At 37.2% G+C, this 12,094-nt stretch overlaps 1 protein-coding gene across 1 annotated transcript in view; it reads left to right on the top strand.

Moving 5' to 3' along the window:
- stk10 (serine/threonine kinase 10) overlaps positions 1 to 12,094 on the top strand; it is a 125,853-nt gene that overhangs the window by 70,088 nt on the left and 43,671 nt on the right. Inside the window, exon 3 of the mRNA XM_039776404.1 lies at positions 10,188 to 10,236. Coding sequence (XP_039632338.1) covers positions 10,188 to 10,236 — 49 coding nt within the window. The remainder of the gene's footprint in view (positions 1 to 10,187; positions 10,237 to 12,094) is intronic.

The following is a 12,094-nucleotide window of genomic DNA, read 5'->3' as shown; positions in this document are numbered from 1 at the left end:
GGTTGGAGTGGTACACATACTGTAGGAACCCAGTCACTGTTTATTTACAAGGACATTTGTCCCCACATCAATGGCAAATCATGTCTTCTGATTCTGGCAATGTTGTTGTACTTCACACTAACCTACATTCTGTGGATGACAGGCCCTTCAGCTGTATAGCACCCTGACTTTGGACCTCCCTAAATTAACGAGATCAGCTAACTCCGTTCATTCTTTTCAAAAATAACTTAAAACTCATCTGTTCATGAAGGCGTTTAACTTAACTTAGGACTTTCTGCCCCTTTCAGTCTTCCTCTCTGTCCATATGCTTAGTGTTATTTGTGTGTGAGTGTATTGTATCACAAATGATGTGAATTTTTTTAAGCTTTTATTTTAGTATTGATTTTAATATTTCACTCTAGTTTATTGTTTTTATTCTGTTTAATGCTTTGTATATCCTGTATCTGTTTTAGTGTTCTATTCAGGAACAATTTGTATCCGCTGATATATACACCTGCTGTTTCTTTCTGAGACTCTGTGAAGCGCTTTGAGTGTGGGAAAGATGCTTTATAAATAAATTGTATTATTATTATTGTGACCTTGTAAACACTGAGTTAGTCCATCTGCATGGGGCACATGCACTCAAACTTGCTTTACCTTTACATCTTTCTCTAGCTTTAAAATTCACATGCCCCAAGTACAAAACTTTCTTTTGTGGCTGTTGTAAAAGACATGTTGATAGCATAAGCAGATGTTCCTGTTGTCATATATTTTTTTTTCAAAATGATAGTACAAAAGAATATGATTTGGAGCATTTGGTCAGCTTTACATCATGTTTGCTTGGATATGTTTTGGCTTTACTGATGACTATGAAAGGCACTTTCAACAGCTTGTTGTTGAAGCTTCTGTGCATCCTGCCATAGTCAGCACTTGTTGACTGGATCCGGCTTGGTGGCCATTTAAAGTGTCTGTGTTTGTGAGTACAGGTGCGGTCATAAAATTAGAATATCATGACAAAGTTGATTTATTTCAGTAATTCCATCCAAAAAGTGAAACTTGTATATTAGATTCATTCATCACACACAGACTGATGCATTTCAAATGTTTATTTCTTTTAATTTTGATGATTATAACTGACAACTAATGAAAGTCCCAAATTCAGTATCTCGGAAAATTAGAATATCGATTAAGACCAATGCAAAAAAAGGATTTTTAGAAATGTTGGCCAACTGAAAGGTATGAACATGAAAAGTGTGAGCATGTACAGCACTCAGTATTTAGTTGGGGCTCCTTTGGCCTGGATTACTGCAGCAATGCGGCGTGGCATGGGGTCGATCAGTCTGTGGCACTGCTCAGGTGTTATGAGAGCCCATGTTGCTCTGATAGTGGCCTTCAGCTCTTCTGAATTGTTGGGTCTGGCATATTGCATCTCCCTCTTCACAGTACCCCATAGATTTTCTATGGGGTTAAGGTCAGGCGAGTTTGCTGGCCAATCAAGAACAGGGATACCATGGTCCTTAAACCAGGTACTGGTAGTTTTGGCACTGTGCAGGTGACAGGTCCTGTTGGAAAATTAAATCTGCATCTCCATAAAGTTCGTCAGCAGCAGGAAGCACGAAGTGCTCTAAAACTTACTGGTAGACGGCTGCGTTGACCTTGGACCTCAGAAAACACAATGGACCAACACCAGCAGATGACATGGCACCCCAAACCATCACTGACTGTGGAAACTATACACTGGACCTCAAGCAACGTGGATTCTGTGCCTCTCCTCTCTTCCTCCAGACTCTGGGACCTTGATTTCCAAAGGAAATGCAAACTTTACTTTCATCAGAGAACATAACTTTGGACCACTCAGCAACAGTTTTGTCTTTAACCCAGGTGAGACGCTTCTGACGCTGTCTCTTGTTCAAGAGTGCGTGGTGGTTCTTGAAGCACTGACTCCAGCTGCAGCCCACTCTTTGTGAATCTCCCCCACAGTTTTGAATGGGTTTTGTTTCACAATCCTCTCCAGGGTGCGGTTATCCCTATTGCTTGTACAATTTTTTCTACCACATCATGTCCTTCCCTTCGCCTCTCTATTAATGTGCTTGGACACAGAGCTCTGTGAGCAGCCAGCCTCTTTAGCAATGACCTTTTGTATCTTGCCCTCCTTGTGCAAGGTGTCAGTGGTTGTCTTTTGGATAACTGTCAAGTCAGCAGTCTTCCCCATGATTGTGTAGCCTACAGAACTGGGCTGAGAGACCATTTAAAGGCTTTTGAGTTAATTAGCTGATTAGAGTGTGGCACCAGGTGTCTTCAATATTTAACCTTTTCATAATATTCTAATTTTCCGAGATACTGAATTTGGAACTTTCATTAGTTGTCAATTATAATCATCAAAATTTAAAGAAATAAACATTTGAAATACATCAGTCTGTGTGTAATGAATTTATCTAATATACAAGTTTCACTTTTTGAATGGAATTACTGAAATAAATCAACTTTGTCATGATATTCTAATTTTATGACCAGCACCTGTATATGGAGTTTGCATGTTCCTGTGCACTTTCTCCAGATACCTTAGATTTGTGCCCACATTCCAAAGACTGCAGGTAGATTTGCAACTCTGAATTGTCCAGCTGTGCCCTGCAGCGAACTGGCTCTATGTGACTTCACACCCAATGTCCCTGTTCATTAATTACTTGTTTTATTTGAAATTTTGGATTTGGGAAGAAAATCTACACAGATATAGCCAGAACACCACAGAGCTGAGAATTAGAACAAGGACTCCAGTGCTTTGAAATGGAAGCAACTAAATACTGCACAACGATGCTGCATGGAAAAGATACAATAGAAAGAAGTACACCTTTAGAAGGGCTGCAGCATTATTGACTTTTCCTCAGGCTGTTTTTGTAAGCTGAGCACTTTAAATTATTTATGTTTTTAAAATAGTGGCATTCTTGTCTGGTAGGTGTATCCGTACATTATTTTTTAATCCTCGTCATGAGCCAGTTCATTTCTTCTTGGGGCATTTATTGTGCGTGCTGTTTAACTTTAGTATGAAGGCTCTGGGCAGACTAAAACATTCCCATCACATATGCCCCTTTTTCCCCATTTACAGCGGCTTCACAGTACTCACCGGAGTCTGTCTTTGCCAGTCCTAACTTAATATGCCAGCAAACACAACATAATGTAAATCTATGCTTAAAGATATACAGTATTGTGTTTTTCCCAAGGTGAGGTTTTGCCTTGTTTGTCCAGCTACACACACTGCTCAAATGTTTGTGCTAACTGGCTGTTTCCGATATCTTTCTCTCTCTCTCTGTTTTTTTTTTAAATAATCTGTTTATCCATCCATTTTCTGACCCACTTTGTCCAATTAATGATTACAAGCAAACAAAACCTATCTTGGCAGGATCAGGAACAAGGCTGCCGACCAACCCTTGTGAGATGCACCTCAATACTCATTTATACAGGGCCCCATGTGAGGTGCCCGTTCGCCTAGTAGACATGTCTTTGTGGGGAGAAGCTGAGTACCCAGAGAAGAAAAGGTACAGACAAAGTAAAACACGTATACTCCTTATTGGTAGTGACTGAGCCAAGATTTGAAGCCGAGATTCTGAAGTCATGAAGCAGCAGTGCTAGCTGTTATGTCATCTTTCCTAAATTGCTCAGGAAAAGTCTTGCTTTCTTTACTTTTCTCGATAATCCTATTATGGTAGATGTTGAACTAGACAAACATTTTTAACCATTTTGGCACTTTTAATTAATTAATGTTGAAAACATGAGTGTGTACTATTTTAGGTCTTTAAAAAAAATAAAGGCTATAAACACACGTGAAACCATTTTAGAACATTTTGCCTTTTTTGTTCATTGTCATATCGGGCATTTTAATTCCTTGATGCTAAAAAGGACAGCTAACTATAAGATAAGCAGCGATTTGACACCTTTTTAGTGACAACATGTCATTTAATTATGCAAAGTGAAACTAATGAACACAATATATAGTGGTCATCTGAAGGACCAGCCCTGGTTTGACTATCAGCATCCTGTTGGCTGTGTTGCCAATTAGAAATAAAATAAAAAAAACCACTAGAGAACAAAATGTTACTGGGTGCCACTTGCAAACTCATTGGTTTGCTGACATGTTTTTTTAATATCTGTATCAGTCTTCTGAGGTTATTAAAAAGTATATTTCTGTGAACAGATTCAGGTAGAGAGACATCTGGACTATTCAGTCAGCATTTAAGTGTTGTCCAATCAGTGCTTTAAAATTCTGGCAAATTAGGACATCCAACTGATAAGACAAAAGCAAATTTCCAGCCAGTGCATTAGTGGTGTGACAGGAATAAATATGAAACAGAGCAGCTCTTCTGGTCCTAGTATAGGAAACTACATGCTGTAATCAGTTTGAAAGTGCACAAGTAAGTCAGCTTGAAGTGTGAACATTAGCAGATCTACTGCTCTTAAATTTAAATCTATATTGCATAACTACTTTAAGTGTGTATTTAAAAAGGCCCAGAAAACACAATGGAGAAGGACATAGGAGAAAAGGAAACAACGACTTTTGCATTAAGGGGAATGAAATGAGGAAGAAAGCGTAGAAGAGCATTTCTTGAGAGTGATTCTATCTCATGTGTCAGGTTTCATCTTACTTACACCAGAACTGTGGAAACAATAGCAATAAAGGAGGAATTCCTGTCTACTTTTATGCAGGGTGTTGTGACATCTTGGGTTCTGTAGTGTATGCTTATAGTATATGTTTTCTTGGCCAGCGGTCAAATCTAATAGTAATTTTCTAATGTATTTCTTCTTTGGAATACACTTTATATAAACTGTGAAGTGCCTAATGCTGTATATTCTAAACTTGTTGCCTCCCTTTTTATTTGAATATAAAGTAAACGTGGCATCAGCTGATATCTGAGACGCCGTTCACAGTACAGTTGCTGACTAGATGCACAAGAGATGGTGACTTGACAATAATGGGTGAGCGTCGTTGGTTCACATTGGATCTCACCTGGCAGTCACCTGGTTTAATGTTAGGCCATAATGGCTCTGTGAAGCTTGGGGATCAGAAATGGGGATTTCAGGAGTAAGGACTTTTTATTATCATACTGTATCAATGAATAAACTCATGGATCTTTTATTGGAATTGGTGCTGTTCAATTGTAATTATCATTGTTGGCCATATTGTGATCCATTGCAAAATATAGCTAATCTAGGACAGTAAAATTCAGGACTAATCAAAGAAAAAAAACCTGTACACTTTCAGAAACTCTTATTTAAAAAAATATGCTTGTATGTTTGCCTCTGTATGTATGTGTGTTTATGTATACACACTTCTTTGCATTTGCTGTAAATTTTATTATGGTGGTTCATGAGGTAGATTGATTCCACTTAATCCAGTTTTGGCTCATGGGATGACCATAGTGCATCAGGTGCAAGGAGAAAACTAGCCCAGTGCAGGCCACCTGACTCGCACCTCTCTCTCTCTCAACTGCCTTACAGCCACCTGAATCCTGGGTTTAAACAGTACCCAGTTTGTTTAAATTTTGGAGTTTTCACGTTCTCTGCTTGTGGATGTTCACCGGCTGTCCATCTCCACAACTATGAAGTGCATTTTAGTAATTCAAAGTTGGTAGTTTTTGATGGATGCATGAGTGTGTATGTGTCCTACAATAAGATGAACCCCTGTAAATGTTTTATTCTGAGTGCTACTTAGGTAGATTGTTTTTAGTTTTTGGCCTTGGAGAAGTATTTAGAACGACTGGACAGTTGACTGGCCTGAGATGAGTGCAAACTGGGTGACCAGTTCCAGCAATGGGTAATGACACTTGTAGTGCCAAACACGTAGATAAGGGTGTCAGTTTAATAAGATGTACCCTTTCCTCACACACTTTAAAAAGAAACCACTTTTCTAAGATTAAAACTTCATTTAAAACAGTTAAGGTTCTGGGTCACTGATCATCTTCTGCTTTTTTGTGAAAGTTACTTGATCCATGGTACAAATTTCTGATGTGGTAGATGTAGTGCAGAAATCAACCACCTAATTAAATTGCAAGTTTCATTAACAGCTGGATTTAATATTTATTTAAGAAACATGTTGCAGCCCACCAAGACAAGGTCTACCTTCACCTCTGGTGTGAGTAAATCCTGATAAATAATTGAATGGATACATTGCATTATATTCTGGTAATTGTAAAATGTCGCACTGGTCACAGACATTGCTTTAGCTCTTCAGTCTTGATCTGTCTTGTCTATTCCCGAAATTTCATTTTACAGTTTCTGCCTTATGTGTACAGAATGTTAAAGTATTATTGATTTATTTATATATTTTTGGTGTAAGCATTTGCCAGAGTGCGTGAGGGTGCCTCTTAAGGCACACATTTTCATTGGCTGATCACTGGGTGGAGTAATAAAGACTGTCCAGATTCTGAGATTTTCTTGGATTTGTAGAATTAAGAAGCTAATCTTCTGTTTGACCATCACTAGTGCAGATTAACACATAGCTAGTGGTCTCTAAGCAGCCTTGGACATCCCTCATCCCCCACCAAACAGAATATCCTTATTTAATGCTTTTGCAAATATTTTTTTATTTTTAAATGTAACTTGGATACATTTCTTTTTGAATAATTTATCTTTAAAAACTGCTTAGCCTGAATGAAGAGCTTTGGAGAGAACAGTACTGTGTGATTTGTCTCTTCTTCTTTAGTTCTCTTCATATTGAACTTTACTTACTGTGATCAAATAGCCTGAGAAGCTATTTAGGGCTGTAGACTTTTCAGATGGGTAAACATGGGTAACATAAAACAGCTGTTTTGTGTTTGTGCAGTTTTTTTTTTCAGAAAACTACCAGGATTTTTTTATATACTGATACTATTCAAGTTTATGATTTTATCACAGGGCAGCACGGTGGTGCAGTGCTTCAGAGTTCTGGGTCAAGGTCTCATGCCTGTTTGTGTGGTGGTTTCATGTAGGCTCACCATAAGTTTTTTGTTGTGTTTTCGATGCCCTTATATCTGCTGTATCCTTTAGAGCACTACATTGCTCTCCTGCACTTTACTATCTAGGCATGTGCCATTAGTGCCCCCTAAAATAATTCTTGGGGTATGCTGCTATTACTTAGCTAACTTAAATTGACTTTAATCAAAATTACTAGGTTTTAAGGTTTATGTGCCTATCCCTAGTACAACTTACTCAAAGTTTCTGAGTGCTACATTAAGAAGTATAATTTATTTAGTACCAATATAAATAAATGTATTTATTTCATTGCTTTACTTATCTCTACCACTTAAAGAAATCATTTCTTGAGTATACTACCATATCAATTCAAGTTAACTTTACTCAAAAGAAAAATGTTTTTAAGTTTGAAAAAATAATCTGTCATTACAAAATTACATTACACAACCAAAACATTTGAAGTCCAAAGACTTTACCAGTACTCCACACTGCCTAATTTGGTTGGATGTCATAATAACTGCGTCCATTTATGTTTAAAAAAAGCAAATGAATCTCATTGGAATTGAATGTGGAAGAAAGATTAGACTTAGGGGTCACATAGTCATTTAGGGTAAAGTGTTTTGGTATGCTTTCCATATTAAAATACAGCATTCATCTTAAAGATTTAACATAAAGGATTAATAAGTTGGAAACCTTATCAAGGTCAAGTCAACACCAAAATGTACTGAAAGATGACTAGGAGATCAGCAGATGTCCTGTGAATGACCAGAATGGACAGTTGTTATATACACAGAAATTGCAAGGGCAGTGGCTCAACCCAAAGGATAGGAGAAGAATAAGAATTTAATAAAATAGATTTTTATTTTATACAAGTCATTTGGGAATAAACCAACAAACCAACCAGAGTGAAATGTGTGCACCGATTGACACTGTATGCAAATTCAGTAGTTTATAGAATGAACCTGTGTCCCTTGTTTCTCGGACCATTCTGATCATGCTGTAGAAGGATGCTGCCTGTTCAGGCATTAGCTGATGGGTCATAAATGACGCAGATGGACATGTTTTTTCTCCAGCCTGATTACTGACTCAAAGGTTTTATCAGACTTTTCTTTCTTTTTCACATTTTTCCAGTGGTTGGGGAAATGGGTCTTGGGCAGAGTGCTGTTTTTTGCAAATATGTCCAGAATAAATGAGTTGTTTTCAGTTATTTTTGATGACAAAAAATGCCCCATTAGAGTATGTTTAATAATATTACATTAAGTCTAACAGTACTCTGTTAAGTGGTACTCTGTGTGGTTAAGAAAGTGGCTTGGGGTGCATTTGTCACTGATAATCTGGCAGATCTGTTGCACCAAAAATCACATGGGCAGGCTTTGCATCAACTTGAGACACAGGAGACTCTGTGATATGTTAATTACTGTGATGTGATTGGTTACTTGGCCGTATTATTCAATATATAATATAGCTCTGGTTAGTAATTAGATGACCGGTTTAATTAACATGTGAAAGAAACCTTTTTAAAAACAAAGCCTTGTGTTTTGGGTTAAATTAATTGATAGGAAGTTATCTTGTAATTTTAGATTGTGTATTTACATTTTGTTATGTTAACATCTACTTATTTGGTTTAGCAAAACTGTTTAAGCTTACAGTTAACTGGTACAATAAGTCTTGACTAACTCAAGCAGGTTATGCTAACATAGTTTCTTCCAGCGTGGTTAGAGTAGCTTTATTTGGCTAGCGTTACGATAACCACAGCGAGTTTTAATAACTCGGTTCACTTATGTGGGTTTATTTACATGTAATTGAATTAAGTATCTTCAACAAATCATTTTTTTTTTGAGTGTGAACAATGGACAGAGGGTGCCATTAGCTCTTCTGTGTTGTGTTGGTTTTTTTTTTTTGTACTTTACTCTTAAAGGTTAAAGTCACAGGATACAAAGAGCACAATGTTGCCAGACTTGTTCTGTGGAGCTCAGGAATGTCTTTACACATCCAAAACTGATTTGTTGACGATTCTTCTTCAATGCCACAGATTTAATGATAACTTTTAATTAATGCATAGGTGTGTCAGGCTCCACAGGGTACTTGTTTCCATAAATTGCTATTGTGGATAAAGTCATGTAGTATTTGACTTTTTATAAGTTTGAGTTTTATTTTGGTGCGTGCTATGATTGTATTTCATCTGCCTCCTACAGTACAATGAATCTTTAAGTGCTTTCACCTTTATGTCACAGACTACAATCTAGGACTGCTTCTCCATCTGTGTAGGAAACATTGATGATGAGGTGCAATAAAAGGCTCAGAAAGTAAACCCACTGAGCAGCCCGGTCTACCACGCTTACTCTCTTTGTACCTTTTGTCGCCAACTCTCGAGCCATGTGGTGTCCTAGATCGATCTCTGTCAGTGAGCTTCAATAAAGTTTATAATGCTCATTGTCTAGAACTCTGTGAAAATACATAATTTCTGTATTAGAATTCTACAAGAAATTATAATCTATGTTGTGTGATACATTATATAATGTAAGAAATGTATTTCCCATTTTTGTTTTGTTTCTGTTACTGCAGTGTACTTGAGTCAGATAATACCCAGAACTTAAACATGATGTACAAGTGACTGCCCCTGTCTGTGCTGGGTTTTGTTTGACTTGTTCTGTTAACTTTGAAAACATGGCAGTAACACTCTGTTATGACACAGGATGCAAATTTGTACTGAGGAAAAAAACCAAAACAAATGTACATATAGAGTTCAAAACCTGTGCCTCGCTATTGTCTGTTTGGACTTGGCACTTTCTTCCTGTGTCTGTGCGGCCTTTTCTATAGATCTGCCAGTTTTCCTCCCACATCCTTAAAGACACAAATATCTCAGAGGACTGATGATTCGTAAGTTGGCCCCATTCTTGTGTGAATGTGGGTGTGTGCATGAGTGGGCCCTACTGTAACCATAAAGTGGATTAAGCAAATCAGAGAATACATGAATATATGTATGTACTATATGTGCACAGTATTCACAATGTCTGCATGCCCGTTGCCAGGCTCCATCTTGGGCAGCTGACGAAGGGTGACATGTGCTGCACAGAGCGTACTTTCAACATAACTACAGTGAAAGCCTTGGAAGTGAATTCATTATAGCATGTAAATATGTTGTATTTTCTTGCGTTACTCAGAAAGTTAAACACTGAATTTGATTTATCTTTTGCATTATACTTCAACTACTTGATCATTTAACTTTTTTTTTTTTTTTTCTTCTTCTTTTTGTTTTAATAAAGATCATGATTGAATTTTGCCCTGGGGGAGCAGTGGATGCCATTATGCTTGGTAAGTTCTGTTTCTCAGATATTGTGTCTTGTAATCACAGACAGTCCCAGTAGTGGACATGAAGCTTTGTTCATACTCACTGGAGCTACAGGACTAGACATTCTGCCTAGTTAATTTATGGCTTTCCATTTAGAACTGTAATTTTCTTGTCTTTTATGTCAGTAAGCCCGCAGCTACTGACTTCAGAATCACACCATTCTTTGCAGGTCTGCTCTGAAACAATTAGTGAACTTTATGTGGTGAAGAAGGTTACATCCATTCTTGGTGCTGTACTGGTCCACATACTGTTGCAGATGAGACTGCTTTGAGCAAACACCATTATGAACGCACCAGAAATGATGAGTAGTAACTTTAAGGATTAGAACCCTGGTTTTGGCTCTGTGGCCTGTGACATCATTGCACTGTATGTTCACAGAAGTTTCTGTCATGGACATAATTGGTTTCAGATAAGAAATAAAATGTACTCGTATGACCATAATGCTGTTGTTACTTTTTTATATTGTGATTATTAAGTGCATGTTTTGTTCTAAGGCTAACACAATGCTGTGTAGAGCTACACTCTTTGCCTGTACTCCCAAAGTAGAGGAAAAAAAAGTAAAGCACAAGAGAGGTGAAAGGAGTTGGTCTAGCTGGTATTTTAATGCTAGTGTACCATTCCAGGCACAAACAGCTGATAACAGCCTACAGGACGGCATGGCATTGTATAGGTCTTGGCTAGGCTAGGTTTCCAAGCTGTGGTGGTTATTTTATAATATTATACAGTTCTTCATTTTGTAAAAATAATTTTTTTTTAGAAATAAATGTCAGATCTTAACTACAGTACATGTTTGCTTTCTGCCTCCTCCCTCTCTTGTTTGATGAATAAAAGTGACAGCCAGTCTGTCTTCTCATATTTGTAGCACCTAAAGCTGGAGTCGCAGGCTGGGGGTAGAGTTCTGTTTGACTTTATTGTATATATGTAATGTTATATTCTTCATTGTATAAGTTATACTTGATCATAAGGAATGTTATTTTCTTAAAAAAAAGCTGGAGTCGCATCATGCAACTTTCAGCATATTTTCACATTTCTAGAATGTTAAACAAGGTCAATACTTTTTTAGAGCTATAAATGTGCTTCCTAAGAGAGCTGAGTTTATGGGTACAGTGACTGTAATCTTGTACCCATAAACCCTACAAAACACCCATGTTTTCTTATCTCTTGTTGCTTCATTACATACATTGGACTTTTAGGTGAGTACCCATTGGTTGGCAGCTCTGTATGAATATTCACATCAAAAAAAAGTAAATATTTAAATATTTTCAAACTTACTGTTAAGGATTCTGTACGTTGCATGTATGTTTGTATGTACTTTTTTTATATTTATGGTAATGTATCAGCCAAAGCTAAAAAAAACAAACACTGGGGGTGGAAACTTTGTACATCAAAGTGCAAAATGGTGGGATAAAAAAACACTATATTAGGAAGGGGTCTGGTTATAATTTTTGCTAATAAAGATAACAACCTGTCCATTCAAAATTATGGAAAGGTGGACTGTGAAAGTGAAGTGCAAAAACAGATCAGTAATAAACCGTAGCTTTGCACAGTGATGCCAAAATTAGTGTGGATTAAACAAACGACTGCTCTTTGACAATTGAATGTCAGCTTTTGTCTTTAAATAAGACCTAATTTCTAATAAATTCAAATTATATTCGAATGGTGACATTCACTGTAGTAGTCCTAATATGCATATTGCCCACCCCTATAACCGCATGACAAAATCAGGTAATACAATACTATACAATTTATTTTTGTATAGCCCAAAACACACAGGGAGTGTCACAATGGGCTTTAACAGGCCCTGCCTTTTGACAGCCCCCC

Source organism: Polypterus senegalus, chromosome 13 (assembly GCF_016835505.1).
Source record: "Polypterus senegalus isolate Bchr_013 chromosome 13, ASM1683550v1, whole genome shotgun sequence".
Lineage (NCBI taxonomy): Eukaryota > Metazoa > Chordata > Cladistia > Polypteriformes > Polypteridae > Polypterus > Polypterus senegalus.
This window is presented reverse-complemented; position numbering and strand designations above follow the sequence as displayed.